Source organism: Saimiri boliviensis, chromosome 19 (genome assembly GCF_048565385.1).
Source record: "Saimiri boliviensis isolate mSaiBol1 chromosome 19, mSaiBol1.pri, whole genome shotgun sequence".
In the NCBI taxonomy this organism is placed as follows: domain Eukaryota; kingdom Metazoa; phylum Chordata; class Mammalia; order Primates; family Cebidae; genus Saimiri; species Saimiri boliviensis.
In genome coordinates, this window is record NC_133467.1 from 34,564,213 (window position 1) to 34,581,111 (window position 16,899).

Genomic DNA, 16,899 nt, shown 5'->3' on the forward strand with positions numbered 1-16,899 from the left:
AGACGGAGTTTCGCTCTTGTTACCCAGGCTGGAGTGCAATGGCGCGATCTCGGCTCACCGCAACCTCCGCCTCCTGGGTTCAGGCAATTCTCCTGCCTCAGCCTCCTGACTAGCTCGGATTACAGGCACTCACCACCATGCCCAGCTAATTTTTTGTATTTTTAGTAGAGACGGGGTTTCACCATGTTGACCAGGTTGGTCTTGATCTCTCGACCTCGTGATCCACCCACCTCGGCCTCCCAAAGTGCTGGGATTACAGGCTTGAGCCACCGCGCCCGGCCTAAGATGAATATTTTAAAGCACCACTTTCATGATGCCACTTTGCTTATCAAAGAGTCTTCAGTGGGCTGGGTGCCATGGCTCATGCCGGTAATCCCAGCACTTTGAGAGGCCAAGGTGGGCAGATTGCTTGAGCCCCAGAAGTTTGAGACCAGCCTGGGCAACGTGGTGAAACACTGTCTCTACAAAAAATAGAAAAATTAACCAGGCATGGTGGCATGTGCCTGTAATCCCAGTTAGTTCAGGGGCTGAGGCAGGAGGATCACTTGAGCCTGGGAGACAGAGGTTGCAATGAGCGGGAATTGTGTCACTGCACTCCAGCTTGGGTGACAGATTGAGACCCTGTCTCAAAAGCAGAAAAAAGAGTCTTCATTGATTCCCCATAGCTTACAGAATAAAGTCCCCATCCATAACCTCATCTTTTAGACCATATTAAGGAATTTGGGCCTTACCCAGAAAACAGAGGAAAGGCATCGGAAGACTTTTAGGCAGGGCTGTAATGGGCATCACATGGTTTTTAAAAGATTACCTTGGTTGTACTTGGAGAAAAGGGATTGAATTAGAGGCAGAGACCAGTAGTCAAGGAGAGGTGTTGACTTAGACTAGAGCTTCACAGTGGAGGTAGAAGGATTTGCATACTGTTTAGGGGCACAATTGACAGGACAGGGAAGCTAATACCTTCTGGGGCTGAGAGAGGAAAGATTCAAAGCCAACCCTGAGCTTTCTGACTTGGGCAGACTGTAGTTTATTAACCAGGCTAGGGAACACTAGAGGAAGAGAGGCAGGTTCTGAGGAGCAGACTGAGCTACTGAGTAGGCAGTTGGAAGTGTGGATCTGGAGCTCAGGATGGTCAGGCCTGGGCTGAATCTGCAGATTTGGAAGATGTTGGCAAGCAGATGGGGGTAGAAGGTGAGGGAGTACATAGGTAGGATTTCCTGGGAGGGGAGACCAGATTGAGAAGAGCAGAGATTGAACCCTGGGGCACAGCCAGGTGAAGTCCTGCTTGGCGACACACATGGCTGTCTGCTCCCCTCCCCTGCAGGGCCTGGAACGTCATGACCTGCATTGGGTTGGTCACGGAGGTTGTTCAGAGTTCGGCGGAAGAATATTTTTTCTTTCATGCCTCTCCTCCCCTCGTTTAGCAGCAGTGCTAAGAGAGTGACTTTACATGAGGCCACGCTGTTTTGAGACCCCAGGAAATCCTCCTGGTCTCCTGATCACCAGAGAAGGGCCTGTATACCCTAACTCCTTATAACTCGTGTCTTCCCCTCCTAGGCACAGGAGGAAGCTCGTCGGAACAGGCTCATGAGAGACATGGCTCAGCTACGACTTCAGGTAGGAAATCAGAGGCCCAAGTGCTTCTTCTGCACTTGGTAGAGCTTCTGCTTAAACGCCACTGGCAGGTCTTCCCCCTTCCACTCTAGGCCCCTGCTCTGTTGCCGCTGTGTCCCTCCGCCTCTCCCAGTTCACCCTCCCTGCTACTAACTCTTCACTCAGCCCTCTTTCTGCTTTCACTTCTGTCTCTCCCTTTCTCTTTAACTCTTATTTCTGTCTGTTTTTTCCCCAAAGCCATTGGTAGAAAGGTCCCCTGATCCCCTTAGCAATAGGAGAAGCCCCATAAGAGCCACCTTGAGGACCACTGTTCCCCCACCCCAGGCTGAAGGGGTCCCCCACAGCCGTACCCACCCTGCCCTCTCTCACCAGCTCGAGGTCTCTCAGCTGGAGGGCAGCTTGCAGCAGCCCAGGGCCCAGTCGGCTATGTCTCCCTACCTCGTCCCTGACACCCAGGCCCTCTGCCACCATCTCCCTGTCATCCGCCAACTGGCCACCAGTGGCCGCTTCATTGTCATCATTCCAAGGACAGGTGAGTACACTGGAGAGGTGAGGGGACAGATAGAGTGTGGGTAAAAGAGATTCTGGGCTCGGGATTAAGAAACCCTTATTTGGGGCTCAATTTATACACAGCGACCTTGGTCAAGTCTTACCACCTTTGTGAAATGTCACTTCATCGTGAAATGGACATAACAGTCCCTATTCTGCCTCACCAGATATTTGAGAGAAACAGAAAATAAAAGTGAATACAGTGTGAAAGTACTTGGTAAATTCCAAATATATTGCTGGCAGAAGGTCACTGTCTTCAGAGAACTTTGTGAGCCCTCTAGGGAGCCAGGGGCCTTTCTCTGCCTGCAGGGTGTAGTGAGGTGAGCTCAGATACTTCCTCCAGAGCCTCTTGTCACAGCAGTCTGAGCTTACCTATTTTGTCCTTCCCCGCCCTCACCTTGCTCACCAGTGATTGATGGCCTGGATTTGCTGAAGAAGGAACACCCAGGGGCCCGGGATGGGATTCGGTACCTGGAGGCAGAGTTTAAAAAAGGAAACAGGTGAGTGCAGGCCTGGCCGGACCTGTGCTGAGCCCTGGGTCCATCTTTGGACAACACATGCTTGTAAGCCCCTTGCTCCCTATGGGTAAGACACATACATACCTGTCTTGCTCACAGTTTGCTCACTGCCTGGGGAGTGATACCAGAGATCATTAGAAGTCAAGGTCGTAGGTGCTGAAATGACAGGTGACCACAGGAGCCAGGAGCCCTGTGGGTAGCACTGAGCTGCTGTCCTTCCTCTGGGGCAAGCCTGTGATCAGCACCCACTGGGGAGAAGGGAGCAGACTTCCCTCCCCCAACATTAGACTGTGAACTCCTTTACAGGAGGAGTTTCTCCTGCTTTCAGGTGGGACAGGTGATCAGGTTTCTCAGAGTGTCAGGGCCTTCATCTGGGCTGCCCATCTCCCCACTGAGCTGAGGCAGTGGTGACTGAAGCCAGCCAGGGATGAGCAGATGGCAGCATGTGCAGGTGCTCAGCCCGGTGCAGGCCTGCCCTTCTGGCCTTGGGGGCCGGAGGCGGACTAGGCAGCGGGTGTAGGGAATAGAGAAAGCTTCCCTCTCCCTGCTAGCTGGCCCACCCTCTCCTCTACATCTGCTCTGCCTGGCCAGGAAGCTGTACAAGGCCTGATTGTTTGGACCTTGTCTCCAGAAGCCCTGACTTGAAAAGCATCTGCTAATTCTCCCCTCTCAGCTCCTCCCCTGGGAGGAACCAAAGAACTGATGTTATCGGGAGGAGAAGCGAGCTGCTTCGCCCAGCAGCCAGGAAGCCACTTGGAAATGGTTCTAAACAGAGCTGTGGTGGGAGACGTGTTCCCTGCCCCGCCTGCAAAACTAGGCCCGCAGAGCCACAACGGCCTGCTTTGTGTAAGGCACCCTGCCTGTCCTCTGCTGCTGACTTCCACTTGCACATCTCCTTTGCAGGTACATTCGCTGCCAGAAAGAGGTGGGAAAGAGCTTTGAGCGGCATAAGCTGAAGAGGCAGGATTCAAATGCCTGGTAACATTTCAGCCCTCACCCCCAGAACCTCAGTCAGGCCACCTGCCTTGCTCCTCCACAGGCATTCCCAGGGAGAACGGGCAGGGCTGGAGAATTTTGAGGCTGCACATGTAGCCTGCCAGGGCCCTCCTGCAGGCCTCACCTTTCGAGAGTACGAAGTTGCCCCAGCACCTGAGCTTTGTAGATGGGCAGCCTCTTCGGGCCTTGCGATGCTCAGGCTGGTATTTTCCTTCAGTGTACCTTTGCCTCCTCCCCATAGTGTCTCCTCCAGGGCCAGCTTCCAGGGCCCACTGCTGCTTGCTGCCCTCCCAGTCCCCAGCTGCCCCTGTCCCCTGGTGGGCTGTGCTAATGCTGGGTCGTGACCCATCTTCCCCTCCGCCCCCCCATCCCCAGGACTCTCTATAAGATCCTGGACAGCTGCAAACAGCTGACTGTGGCCCAGGGGACAGGTGAGGAGGACCCAAGCGGCATGGTGACCATCATCACAGGCCTTCCACTGGACAACCCCAGCGTGCTTTCAGGCCCCATGCAGGTGGGTCATGGGTGGGGTGGGGGGATGGTGTGGAATAGGGACGAGGTACCCTATCTACTCAGAGTAGATTGTGTCCCCAGACCCTCCACAAGCTGCCTTTTTCTCTCCCATCACTCCTTCCCCAGCCCCTCAACGACTTGCTCCTCAGTTCAGGAGGTCAGGCCCTCTCCATCTTTCCTCCTCCCCTTCCACAGGCAGCCCTGCAGGCCGCTGCCCACGCCAGCGTGGACATCAAGAATGTTCTGGACTTCTACAAGCAGTGGAAGGAGATTGGTTGAGACTGACCCCCAGGCCCTGCAGTGGGGCTGATTCCAGATCTCTCCTGCCCTCCCTGGCAGCCAGGACCAGCACCTGCAGTCACCCCACCACACGAAGACTCATGCACGCACACAGGAGGGAGGCCTAGCTGCTCAGAGGCTGCAGGGAGGGCCCAGGAGCCAGCTGGGAGGGTGGGGCCCCTTTGTTGCCAAGACGTTAGGAAAGCGAGGAAAGTGCTTAGAGCAGGAGAATCCTGTGGGCCCCTGGCCAGTCTTCTTGCCTCAACTCCCCTGCTGTCCCCAGGGGCAGGTGGCAGGCATGGGTACCTGCATTTCACTGGAGTGGGTTCTTGGATCTCTGAGGGGAAGGTACAGCAGAAGAGGGCCCTCCTTCCTCACCCAAGATACAGGGTGGTTGGGGCCAGAAGTTTGAACCCTCCAGGTCTTGGGGAAAGAGCTGGGTAATACCTGTTGTCTGAGTGGTTCTCTGCAGACCCTTCCCCTCCTCAAGGACCACCCATACTCCTTTCAGCCCCCTTTATGGGGGCCGGGCAGCTCTGGAGCCAGCCACGGGCTCTTACAGAAGCGAGGCCTGGAGTGGCCTGCACCGAGTAGCAGGGTCAGGGTTCGTGTGCTCCTCCTGCCACAGGGGCCGCACATCCCATTGCCCCACTTCTGCTTTCTGTCTTCCTCTGTCTAGCTTCCCGGGCAGGGAGCAGGCTCCACCTAGGGCTGCAGGCAGTCTGGCCTGTGCCAGCATGGGCTCCTGTGCTTACCAGTCCCACAGGCGCTGTGCTTTGTTCTCTTGGCTGCTGTGCTAGGACAGAATGGGATGACAGAGAAGAAAGGGGGTGCAGTCTGAGGCCACCACCCCACTTCCTATCTAAGGGAGGGCTGAAGACAAGGGACTGGCATTCAGTGGGCAGCAGAAAGAAGAGGCCGCTTGAAACTGCTCAGTCAGGGGTCCCCTGTCCCCCCTTTTGCCCTCCCCAGGACTAAAGACTTGGAGGGGCTGGGTGTGGGGCTGACTTTGGGAGTGTCGAGGTGAATATGTGGGAGCAGAGATCATGAATAGCTCAGGGCAGTGAATGGCGCAGGAAGAGCAGGGTCGTGTGTGGGAGGCTGTGGCCAGGATTGCCTCAGCTCCTCCCCCTCAGGCTGGGAGGACAGCACAGGCTGGCGGCTGGGGTTGGAGGGTCTCAGCTCTGCTGCCCCTAGCCCAGTACTAGCCTGCCTTCCCAAGCTGTGGCTTGGAGGATAGCCGGCTTCCTGCCTCTTTCCTCTAAAACAGCAAGTCTGGGAAATCCTGGGGTGAGTGGTGTCACCCCCACCCCAGTTCCTGGCAGAGACTGAGACTAAAGCATCACTTAATAAACCCCCAAGCCCAGTCCCTGTCTCCTGGTGCCTCTCTGTATGGAAGTTTTACTGGGAGGCGGGGCACTGAGGAGGGCATCCTGAAATGCACTTTGGAAAGACTTCTTGGAAGCGGGTGGAAGAGAACAAAGAAGCAGGCGACTTGAGGGAGAGCCCTGGAGGGGGTTTTATGGTAGACATTGTCAGTTCCTTGACCCCGTCAACTAAGGCTTGCCTGTGCAAGGGCGATAGGGGGAAATCTGCCAGCAAATACCGCTGCCTGCAGTTGGTTTGCTGTCACCAGAAGGAGTGATACCCGATACTTGATCCCCTGTCCCCCCAGTGTCTTCCTCAAGGGGCTGGGGAGGTAAGCCTTGAAACCAGCCTGAGTCCTCAAGTGCCTGTCCTGCAAGGATTGGCACCTCAAATTGTATTCAGGGTGGGGGTGGGGAGGTGATAAGCTTGGCAAATCCCCTGTGATAGAAGCAACATTTACCAAAGGCAGTTGGCTCCGAGCCTTACCCAGCACCAGATGCTAAGAGGCAGCAAAGCATGGTGAGAGACGGCTTCTGAAATCTGGTCAGAATTCGGGGACTTGGGTTCCACTGCCAGCCTAAGGCAGAGCTGTCCTCAGCTGCTGGGAGAACCTAGAACAGGGGAACACCTCTCTGGGTGGACTCTACAGCACCATGGCCACGTCCTGGCTTGGGCCCCTAGCCTGTTCTAGCCGGCCTGAGCACAGGGAGTTTAGGTCGTGCTGGAGGAGCTGGCTGTGTGCAGGCGACAGAGTGAGCTGCCTGCTAATGGGGCTGGGCCACCCTGTGCTGCTCCCTGGAGGCTGGACAAGGCTGGGATTGTTCCCTGGCCCCCTTTGTCTCCCCACTCCCCGCCCAGGCTTGGCCCGCCTGCCCGGCCACTCTCCTACATCAGCCTGGCTGGCAGCAGCCTTGGACTCCGCCCGTGGAGCCCTGGGCCTGCTGACCCATCAGCTTAGGAGCACCCACCAAGCTCTGGGTAAGGAAGCTCACCTGGGGCTCTGATACCACTTCTCCTGGGGAAATAGAGGTAAAGCACCTTACTCCAGCTGTCCCTCCCCCATTTCCATAGCAACTGCACACGCCCCACTCCGGAGCTCTCCAAACCCTACTGCTAAGGGAAGGCACCGTGAGGGAAGCTAGACCCCAGGGAATTTCTCACTCCTTCCCCAGATAGATGGGCAGCACTCTGGGTCGGGGAGACATCCCCCATCCCACTTGTGAGAGCAGACAAGGGATACCCTGGGAGGCCTTCATCCATCTTTGTTCTGCTGGGGTGCAGGGACTAGGGCCAAGTTTGCCTTGTGCCCAGTAGGGTCCCCAGCACCCGTCTCAGGGGCAGAGGCTGGGGGAGTGACTGCTGGTGTAAGCCCCAGAGTGCATGCGACACAAACGGATGCGGATGCGGATGCGCAAAGCTGGTGGCAGGAAGAGGAGGGGCTAGGCTATAGAGTTGCTGCAAAGTTTTGGCTTGGGGGAGTGTCCTATTCCTCCTCCTGGGGCAGCTCCGCCTGCCCAGCTGGCCCAGCCCCTCCACTTGTGCCAAGGAATGTGCCAGGAGAGGCGGGTGGAGCAGCAGAGCCACGGCCGCCCGGAGGCAGCGCACAGGTCTGGGGCTCAGGGATAGGGGGCTTAGAAGGGGCAGGGACCCCAAAACACTGCTGAGGCCCAAGTGTAGTCCTCTGAGAAAAGCCAGGCATCTCCTAACTCCTTGTCCCACCTGACGGCATCTGCTTCTCCAGGGATTCTTTCTGAGTGCCAAGCTTAGTATCTGTGCTCGGCCCGGCGCTGTGGGCTGAAGTGCATTCTGGTGGGGCGGGGTGTATTACTCGGGCTGTCTCTGTGCTGGCCTCAAGTCAGGATTCTTCCCTAGATAAAAACTGGGGCCTGAGGGGCTGGATCACTGTTTGAGGCAGCCTCCTAGCTGGGAGGACACACCACTCCATGCTGGGCTGAGGCTGCCTAGCCCCTCCCTCAGTGTGGGGACTGAATACCCCAAGGAGGACACGGGCAGGGGATGGAGTTAAGAGGTGTGATGGCTGGGGAAGCTGGACCAGCCTCCCCGGGCTAGAAGGAAGCATTTCCAGGAGGGGAGGGTGCCGGGTGCCTCCCACACACGCAGCCCATCCTGGGGCTGAACCCAGGTGAAAGGGCCTGTGGATGGGGGCAAATATCTGATCCCCTACCCCAACTCTGTCTCCAGGTCAACGTGGAGGTGCCAGGCCACCATGCTCAGTCTCAAGCTGCCCCAACTTCTTCGAGTCCACCAGGTCCCCAGGGTGAGGGGCTCCACCCACTGACCCACCAACCCCCACTCCTAAGAGGACTGACTAGGGGCAGAGTCTCTTCACTTTTATCTACGGAGGCAGCCCCTCCTGCAGGCAAACTCTTACCCTTCCATTCCAGTGTGAGACTCTCCTCTGTTCTCTGAGGAACAAGCTGTGGCCCTCCCTCCTGAGTCCCCTTCCCCAGAGCGCCCTGTCGGTGTGCTGCACGCCGCCCCACCCGACCCCACCCCACCCCTCCCCGCCCCAATGGGCCTCTTCGGTTTCCCATCTGATCTGTGGGCACTGGAACCTGTGGTAAGATCGGATCAGATTTAGTTTGGCTTGGGGGCCAGGTTGATCTCTAGCCCATCCTCTTTGACCCTGCTTCCAGAGATCTCAAACGGAGGGAGAGGGTCCGGGCACAGTGACTCCTCTCCTTTCCCACCACTACTCCAGGTGTTCTGGGAAGATGGCATCATGTCTGGCTACCGCCGCCCCACCAGCTCGGCTTTGGACTGTGTCCTCAGCTCCTTCCAGATGACCAACGAGACGGTCAACATCTGGACTCACTTCCTGCCCACTTGGTGAGGGGAGGCTCTGCCCCAGTCCGCGACCTTCAGCTCAAAGGGGGTACCCAGGCGGGCAGGGACTGTCCAGGCCCACGGGCTGCAGCGGCAGTCGCGGGGGTCCGCGGCGGCCTGAACACGCGCCCGCCGCAGGTACTTCCTGTGGCGGCTCCTGGCGCTGGCGGGCGGCCCCGGCTTCCGTGCGGAGCCGTACCACTGGCCGCTGCTGGTCTTCCTGCTGCCCGCCTGCCTCTACCCCTTCGCGTCGTGCTGCGCGCACACCTTCAGCTCCATGTCGCCCCGCGCGCGCCACATCTGCTATTTCCTGGACTACGGCGCGCTCAGCCTCTACAGCCTGGGTAAGCTGGGCAGGCGCAGGAGCGCGGGGTCTGGGCGTCCCAGGGCGGGGCGGGGCGAGGGTTGGGACACGGGAGGGAGGGGCGCGCCACTCGGGCCTCAAGCTGCACGCCCCCACCTCACCGCAGGCTGCGCCTTCCCCTACGCCGCCTACTCCATGCCGGCCTCCTGGTTGCACGGCCCCCTGCACCAGTTCTTTGTACCCTCCGCCGCACTCAACTCCTTCCTGTGCACCGGCCTGTCCTGCTACTCCCGGTGGGTTCCCAGGCCCCTCCAGTGGGGACGGGGAAGGCGGAGGCACAGGAGAGGACACACCTCACTGCTCTTGAACAGCATGGGTGACATCAGGACCACGTACTGAGGACTTCCTGTCAGACCCTATATGCTCATACCCATGCTGTCTCCTTAAATCTCAAGCCACCATAAAAGGCAGGTGCCTTTATCCCCACAGACAGACGTGGTCCTTTACACGGCAAGTCATGTACCCTAAGGGTTTTCTTAGCTGTAGGCTGCGCTGATATTCCAACTTGGCCCAAGGACCCCTTGCCTTTATCTGACCCCTACCCTGAGCACACCGATGGTGACCAGCCTTTTCCTCCCACCTCCCAGTTTCCTGGAGCTGGAAAGCCCTGGGCTCAGTAAGGTCCTCCGCACAGCAGCCTTCACCTATCCCTTCCTGTTTGACAACCTGCCTCTCTTCTATCGGGTAAGGTAACCTGAGGCCCCTGCCCAGACTCCTGCTTTCCTGTCCTGCCCCTCAGGGTGCCCACTTCCAGCCCTGCCCCCTCAGTCCCTGCCTCAGCCCAGCCACCTCTCTTCAGGCCCAGCACCCTGCCCAGCTGTGCCCGCCCGCTCTGCATCCTCACCAGACCCCGACACACCCCATATTTCTGCTCCCGAGCCCTCCCCACCAGCCTTGCTTTTCCTCTTCCAGCTCGGGCTGTGCTGGAGCAGGGGCCACAGCTGTGGGCAGGAGGCCCTGAGCACCAGCCATGGCTACCACCTCTTCTGTGCACTGCTCACTGGCTTCCTCTTCGCCTCCCACCTGCCCGAAAGGCTGGCACCAGGACGCTTTGACTACATTGGTGAGAGCAATGCCTGGCCCAGCCCGGGAAAGGGCAGGGGCTGCTGATGGCCTCCCAGAGCACAGAATGAACTGGGTAAATGGGTATCACAGCCCCAGCCTGGAGGCAAATTACAGGAGGGACTTCCCTGTCTTGCTATAACAAGTGAGCATCACTGGAAGAGTCCTCAGGGTCCTCCACCTGCCACTTCTCAGGTAGCAAAACTAGTAGCCTGTGTGCTGGAGGCCGCACGAACAAACGCTCATTCACTCCTGTCAGCCCCTCTGGGAATTTATAGGGGAGGGGCAGGCCCAGCGGACAGGGTGACTTGCCCTGGGAAAGGTGTGGCTCTGACCTGCTCATCATCTCCACAGGCCACAGCCACCAGCTATTCCACATCTGTGCAGTGCTGGGCACCCACTTCCAGCTGGAAGCAGTGCTGGCCGATATGGGATCTCGCAGAGCCTGGCTGGCCACACAGGAAGCCGCCCTGGGCCTGGCGGGCACAGTGGCCATACTGGTCTTGGTGGTAGCTGGAAACGTAGTCATCATTGCTGTGTTCACAGCCTCCCTGCTTCGGGCCCCTAGTACATGCCCTCTGTTGCAGGGTGGCCCACTGGAGGGTGGTACCCAGGCCAAACAACAGTGAGGCCCTGGAGGGGGCAGAGGCCAGGCCCCAGTGCTGGGGAGGAGCCCAGACCCAGGCCTCATCAGGTAGGGACGCATCTCAGCCTGGAACCAACGGTGGCTGAGGAGAGAGGGCAGAGGACAGAAGGCAGAGGAGAGGAGTGGTGTCTGGGGGGACTGGCAGCGTGTGAGGGACCATGAGGGGCTCTTGATGGGACTGAGGGAAGTGCTGAGGGTCTGAGAGGGAGGCGGGTGCATGTCCAGGCTGAAGATGCCCCCCCTACAATGTCAGAGGTTGGGGCGGGGAGTGTTGGGGCTCTTTTGTCTGGCTCCGTTTCTGGTGCTCCTGGACATCTCTGCTCAGCACAGGGAAGAACTAACACGACTAACCTGGGGCTACCCTGAATGCTTCTTGCTAACCAGGCGGGGAGGGGGACACACTTGGCCCTCATCCCCACAAGCCAGGTCATGCCAGTTTGCCAGCAGCTATTTACCTATGGAGATGAGTCTGTCCCGGACACAACTATGTACTCGCGGTGACCAGGCTTTTGGGGGTGGGCCTATCTGGGTGCATCATGGATGTTCAGTGGACTGAGGTGTGGGGAGGAGGGTGCTGGGCTAGAGGGAGCTCTCTAGTTAGACTTCCTAGGCATCCTAGGAGGCCACCTTCAATGACTTCTGGAACAAGGCAGGTACAAATAAAAAAAATAAAAAACTTTGGAAAGCACTTTCTAGAACTGAAGAAGGTAAAACCTCCTCACCCCGGTCCTCCTGACACCTCCCTCCCACACTCCATCAACTGGACAGATTCACAGGCCCTCGGATTCCTCTTCTGGAGTTTATTTGGGAGCAGCTGGGATGATGGGGACCCCACATCCCCAGGGCCGGGTGGTCAGGGCAAGGGGAAGGGGAAGAAGGGGGGCCTGGAGAGGAGCAGAGCTGGGGTCACCGGCCGGGACAGCAGGGCGACACCCTAGACCGGGCCGTAGAAGCGCCGATAGGCCTCCTGGAAGCCGATGTGGTCAGCCAGCTCATCACAGTCCGGGTTGAGCTCACACACCTCCCTCCTGGGCTCCAGGGGATCCGGGTAAGGGGCTGGGACTCTGAGACACCCGACACGGTGGCATCAGCCCCCATGCAAAATGCCCATCCCTCCTCTCACCGTACATGGGGCTCCAGGGTCCCGCCAGGGCAGGCTGCCTGTACCTCCACCACGGCCCAGAGGCCACCCCCTGCTGTAGCTCCCGCATGGCCCAGCACCGCCTTTTCTCTCACCCCAGCCACTGATACAGGTAGCGCCTGGGTCTCTTCACCACCTCGCTGCCCTCCTGCTTGGACACAAAAGCTGTGGAGCAAAGGGGCAAGCATCAGGTGGCTCTGGGTTTGGGAGGACAAGGTAGGGAGCAGGGTGGCTTTCCTGACAGCCTGGCAGGAGTCGGGGAATGAGACTGAGGGACCAGGGTGAGAGGGGAGGGTCCAGGAGCCCTGCTGGGCCCATCCTCATACCTGCACCTTTGCTGGACTCTGCTCCGCTGGGCTTCGCACCTGCAAAGGAAGGGAGCATGGTTCCTTTGAACCCCGCTCACCCCTAGGGCCCTCATCCTCCCCCTGCGTCTCAGGCAGTGTGTTCCCTCCTCTCCCTCTGCAAGGGCAGAGCTAGGACAAATGGCTTGAGCCTGCAACAGGGACTGCCAGGGAAGGGGTGAGAAGAGGTGGGCCGTGGTATACCCCTCAGCCCCCCACTGCAGTGCAGCCTGAGGGGAGGTGGGGACACTCACCTGCCTGGCCAGCAATGCAAAGTGCAGCCAGGGCCACCACGGGAAGGAGCATGAGGGCTCTCATGGCGTCTCGGCAGCAGCTGCTCAGGGCTCAGCTGGCCTGCCCCCTCCAGCACTGTTTATACCCTCTGGGCCTTGCCCCAGAGATGGGGGGGGGCACGCCTGACCACAGTACGGGTGGGTCTAGGGGGAATCTGCCAGGGCTATTTGGGGGTCATCCGCCCTAGCTCCGTAGGCCAAACCCCAACGGATGTTGTGGTTGGGAGCTGTGGCTGCTGGGCCAGGAGCCCCTAGGAGTAATGGAGGGTGAGCCACAATCAGAGACTGCCCGGCTCTCAACACTGCCTCTGACCCCTTCCCCAGGGGGCAGCCCCAGACCCCCCAACCCTGACTCACTCTTCCTCGGAGACCCCCAGCCTCAGGTTGAGCACTGGCTGAGCTCTAGGGAGAGTCTAGAGACCAAGAGGAGCTCAAAGACCTAAAATAGGTTCAAGCAGAGCTGGGCTCCAGCTGTCTGGCAGTCTGTGATTTCTACCATCGGTCCCGTGGGCAGGAGCCAAACCCAGGGAGGGAATGCCTCGCAGTGCCCTCGTTCACCCCATGAGATGCCAAAGGCAGCCTATTGTGGGCACAGCTCAAGGGCTCCAGACAGGAGAAAGGGTCAGGAAGCACAAAGACAAGAGCCAAAGCCAATGGAGGTAGGTTCGGGCGGGAGATGAGGTCGGCTGGTTCATCTCTGGGACAGGCTAGGTGGCTGTGACTGTCAGGGACACAGGCCACTCACTGAGGTGGGGACCCCTTCCCCATGCCCTTAGCAGGCAGGGCAGCAGGGCCCGTGAGGAGCACAGACATGGAGCGTGCCTCCAACCTCCTGACCACCCCCGCCCCGATTCTCCTCCTGCCCGTGCCGCCTCCACAGTGTTAACCACCCTGGGGAGGGACCTGCCCTCCTGCAGCACTCCTGTAAGTGACAGGAAGGCATGTCCCCTACGGGACAGAACATTCCAGCCTGAAAACCCCTCCACTGCCTCAGGTCAGCCCAAGAGGGAGGAGTGACCTGGCACCTTCCCATGTCTAACCTGTGTCCTCACTCACCTGCCTACCAACCAGGGCGTGAGACCCGCTGCCAACCTGACAAACGGAGCACCTGCCAGGGCAGGCCTGACAGGAACAGGCGGTCTGGATGCTTGAATGCCACAGCTCCACAGTGACAAGGCGAGCAGAGGGAGACGGAGCCGGGAGCCGAGTACCGAGTACCGTTTACAGGAGGGACGTGGGAAGCGGCGGCCACCTGATGCTCTCCGGTGTCCCCAGTGTGCCTCCGGCAGACCTCACCAAGACCCTCACTAGGGAAAAGTTCTGCCCCCAGCCACACTCAACCCCTTTCCCCCTGGTCGATCCGGGAAGCGCCCTGCCTTTGGCTGCCCTGGCTGAAGAAGAGTGAAGTGGAAGCAGCAAGAGAAACCACACGCCCAGCGATTTTTTTTGTTTTGAGTCAGAGTCTCGCCCTGCCACCCAGGCTGGAGTGCGGTCGTGTGATCTCAGCTCACTGCACCTTCCACCTCCTGAGTTCAAGCGATTCTCCTGCCTCAGCCTCCCGAGTAGCTAGGATTACAGGTGCGTGCCACCACACCCAGCTAATTTTTCTATTTTTAGTAGAGACAGAGCGTCACCCATATTGGTGAGACTGGTCTCGAACTCCTGACCTCAGGCGATTCACCCACCTCGGCCTCCCAAAGTGCTGGGATTTCAGGCATGAGCCACCGTCTTGGAGGATGCCAAGAGTGACACCTCTTTGGCAGCTCATCCTGGCCAAAGGGAAGCTGGGGGTCCTGGTTTTTGTACAAGGGGCTCTGCTACTCTCTGCACATGATGGTCTAGTAAGCTCTTTGCCAACCCACCCAGCCTGGAGGTTCCCTGAGGACCACAACTGAAGCCTTGACTGGAGCCAGCATTTGGGAGCCAAGAGCAGATCTTGGCCCAAGAGGCCCAGGCAGAGGAGGCATCCTCACAGATTACAGTGCGGGAGAGGAAGTTTATTTACGGATGTGGGGAGAACATGGTAAGGGCCCTGGGCTGGCCAGCAAGGGGGCAATCAGTGGAGATTGAAAACAGATTCTCCAAGCCAGGCCCAGGGAAAAGGGCTCAGAAGCCAGCAGGAGCGGGCGGAGGGGCAGAGCTGACCTGAATCCAAGAGGAGAAAGCGTGGCCAAGAATTATCCAGGTAGAAGACACAGGAATCTGAAGGGGGTGTGTGTCTAACCCCAAGGGTGCCCCAAAGGCACAGTGGCAGTGAGGCTCGCTCTGGCCTAGGCCGTCACTGCTGAGGGACTGGGCACCTTTTCAGCTGTTCTCAGAGGCAGCCCGCCCAGGCCAGGCATGCTGGACCACAGGCTCCCGACCTTGACTGCCCTCTGCTTCTGGGCCTGGCCGTCTCCTCACTCAGGCTCCCTCAGCACAGCAACCAGCTCCTTCTGTTCTCTGTGTAGAGCCTGAAATCAATGGGAGACAACAGACAAACTGGAATATGAGAAAACCCAAATCCTTGCCCTCCACTGCCCCTGACTCCAGGCCTGGGGTTTCCCCCAGGACAATATGGATGGGGTCCATGGGCGGGTTAGGACGAAGGCACATTCGGAAGTCCCCACCATTCGGCAGGTATTTATGGCAAGCTCGGTTCTGTGACCACCTAGGCTGGGAACCCCCAGAGCAGAGCCCATCTTCAGCAAGGGTCCCCAAAGTGGCCTTTTGATCCTCTAACCTCAACAGAGCTTTCCAGCAGAGAAACTTTCTTGAAGTAAGTAAACTTTCAGTTCAGTTCCAGACATAGAAACTGTGAAAAAAACAGCTCTGTGAAGTGGCCACACAGGGCTCAGTACTGAACACTCAATCCACAGGCCCACGTCGGACAATGTGAGGGTCTGTGGCTGGAACTGGTGGGGCATGACTTTTTTTTGGGGGGGGATACAGAGTCTCGCTTTGTTGCCCAGGCTGGAGTGCAGTGGAACTGTCTGGGCTCACTGCAACCTCTGCCTCCCAAGCTCAAGCGATTCTCCTGCCTCAGCCTCCCAAGTAGCTGCGATTACAGGCACCTGCATCCACGCCTGGCTAAATTTTGTATTTTTAGTAGAGACAAGGTTTCACCATGTTGGTCAGGCTGGTCTCAAACTCCCAAGCTCAGGTGATCCGCCCGCCTCAGCCTCCCAAAGTGCTGGGATTACAGGCATGAGCCACCGTGCCCGGTTGGCATGGCTTTTAAGAGCAGAGGGCTTTGTTCCTCTTATGATAGCATTGAATCTCAGAGCTGGAGAGGCCCTGGGATCATTATCCGGCCAGTTTGGAAGCCAAGACCCAGAGACAGGAGTGACCCATGGCCTCGGGGTGACTGAGTGGGGACAGTGGAGCAGTGCCTTGCCCGAGGATCCAGCAGGGGGCTCTGCGAGTGCTCGAGGTACACAATTCGGAGCCATGGGGCCTGTCCTGCAAGATGGCACCAGGCTGGGGGGGCCACGGTCACTACCACTTTCATGCCTGCTGCCCAGTTCCCCCCGGCCAGTCTGTGACGTGGGGAGCGCGGAGGGAGTGGGGACAATAGGCAGTAGAGCGGCTGCTGGCCTTCCACTTGCCACCACCTCCTGGGCTGGGGCCCTTGAGCTGTGGCAGGGCCTTGAGGCTGCAGCTAACTGGGCTTGGGAAGAGAAGACCAGGGAGATCCAGGAGGCATAAATTTTGGGGACCTGTACCCCTCAGGAATACAGGGTTGCCCTAGGAAGGGGCTGTCAAGAGGCCGTAAGTAGATCTAAGTTGGAGACTGACATGATGGATGGAGAGAGTTCGACAGAGGTGCCGCCACTTGAGCCCTGCAAGAAAGCTTCTCTTGGAAATGCACTCTGAGCCAACGGGAAAATCTGTCTCATCGAGGTGCAGCCAAGCTGCCACCTGTGTCACCCAGCCTGATCATCATCTTCTCCTTCCTCACCCCATGTGGCCGCAAGTGACGTCAGGCCACTTTCAAAAGTTAAGTTCACCCTCAAAGGACACACAATTGTTGCATGGAGAATATGCGTTAGATGTGTGAAGGTTCTACAAGTCATTCTAATATACACATTATCTAAATTTTGGGCAATGGCAGACAGCCAAAATAATCCTTAACACAAAGAACAAAGCTGGAGGCATCACACTACCTGACTTCAAATCATACAAGGCTATAGTAACCAAAACAGCATGGTACTGGTATAAAAACAGACACATAACCAGTGGTGTAACAGAATACAGACTCAGAAGTAAATCCATATACTTATGGTCAACCGATTGTCACAAAGGCATCAAGAACATACAGTGGGTAATCCCAGCACTTTGGGAAGCTGCGGCAGGTGGATCACTTGAGGCCAAGAGTTCGAGACCAGC

At 58.0% G+C, this 16,899-nt stretch overlaps 4 protein-coding genes across 9 annotated transcripts in view; 2 read left to right on the forward strand and 2 right to left on the reverse strand.

Annotated features, from left to right (window-relative positions):
• The window catches only part of SMG5 (SMG5 nonsense mediated mRNA decay factor), a 38,992-nt gene extending 33,159 nt beyond the window's left edge, over positions 1 to 5,833 (forward strand). For both annotated transcript variants that reach the window (XM_010348455.3, XM_003937829.4), the window contains exons 17-22: positions 1,555 to 1,614; positions 1,984 to 2,143; positions 2,570 to 2,660; positions 3,582 to 3,656; positions 4,050 to 4,188; positions 4,383 to 5,833. In XM_010348455.3, coding sequence (XP_010346757.1) covers positions 1,555 to 1,614; positions 1,984 to 2,143; positions 2,570 to 2,660; positions 3,582 to 3,656; positions 4,050 to 4,188; positions 4,383 to 4,466 — 609 coding nt within the window. In that variant the 3' untranslated portion in view covers positions 4,467 to 5,833. The remainder of the gene's footprint in view (positions 1 to 1,554; positions 1,615 to 1,983; positions 2,144 to 2,569; positions 2,661 to 3,581; positions 3,657 to 4,049; positions 4,189 to 4,382) is intronic.
• An 89-nt stretch (positions 5,834 to 5,922) lies between these two features.
• PAQR6 (progestin and adipoQ receptor family member 6) lies at positions 5,923 to 11,438 on the forward strand. 3 transcript variants are annotated; one of them, XM_074389628.1, is made up of 8 exons: positions 5,923 to 6,863; positions 8,037 to 8,112; positions 8,557 to 8,684; positions 8,820 to 9,025; positions 9,152 to 9,278; positions 9,633 to 9,729; positions 9,958 to 10,108; positions 10,462 to 11,438. In XM_074389628.1, the coding sequence occupies exons 2-8, from the start codon at positions 8,062 to 8,064 to the stop codon at positions 10,734 to 10,736; spliced, it is 1,035 nt and encodes a 344-aa protein (XP_074245729.1). In that variant the 5' UTR covers positions 5,923 to 6,863; positions 8,037 to 8,061; the 3' UTR covers positions 10,737 to 11,438. The 3 variants fall into 3 exon arrangements, with proteins under 3 accessions (XP_074245729.1, XP_074245728.1, XP_010346758.1); XM_074389627.1 differs by having other exon boundaries at positions 5,923 to 6,812; XM_010348456.2 differs by lacking the exon at positions 5,923 to 6,863 and adding an exon at positions 7,302 to 7,441.
• Positions 11,439 to 11,533: 95 nt separating this feature from the next.
• BGLAP (bone gamma-carboxyglutamate protein) lies at positions 11,534 to 14,418 on the reverse strand. The gene is made up of 4 exons (XM_074389630.1): positions 12,493 to 14,418; positions 12,221 to 12,259; positions 11,990 to 12,059; positions 11,534 to 11,817 (listed from the first exon to the last, which is right to left on the reverse strand). The coding sequence occupies exons 1-4, from the start codon at positions 12,554 to 12,556 to the stop codon at positions 11,688 to 11,690; spliced, it is 303 nt and encodes a 100-aa protein (XP_074245731.1). The 5' UTR covers positions 12,557 to 14,418; the 3' UTR covers positions 11,534 to 11,687.
• An 89-nt stretch (positions 14,419 to 14,507) lies between these two features.
• The window catches only part of PMF1 (polyamine modulated factor 1), a 30,997-nt gene continuing 28,605 nt past the window's right edge, over positions 14,508 to 16,899 (reverse strand). For all 3 annotated transcript variants that reach the window (XM_074389629.1, XM_010348452.2, XM_003937833.4), the window contains one exon: positions 14,508 to 14,984. In XM_074389629.1, coding sequence (XP_074245730.1) covers positions 14,935 to 14,984 — 50 coding nt within the window. In that variant the 3' untranslated portion in view covers positions 14,508 to 14,934. The remainder of the gene's footprint in view (positions 14,985 to 16,899) is intronic.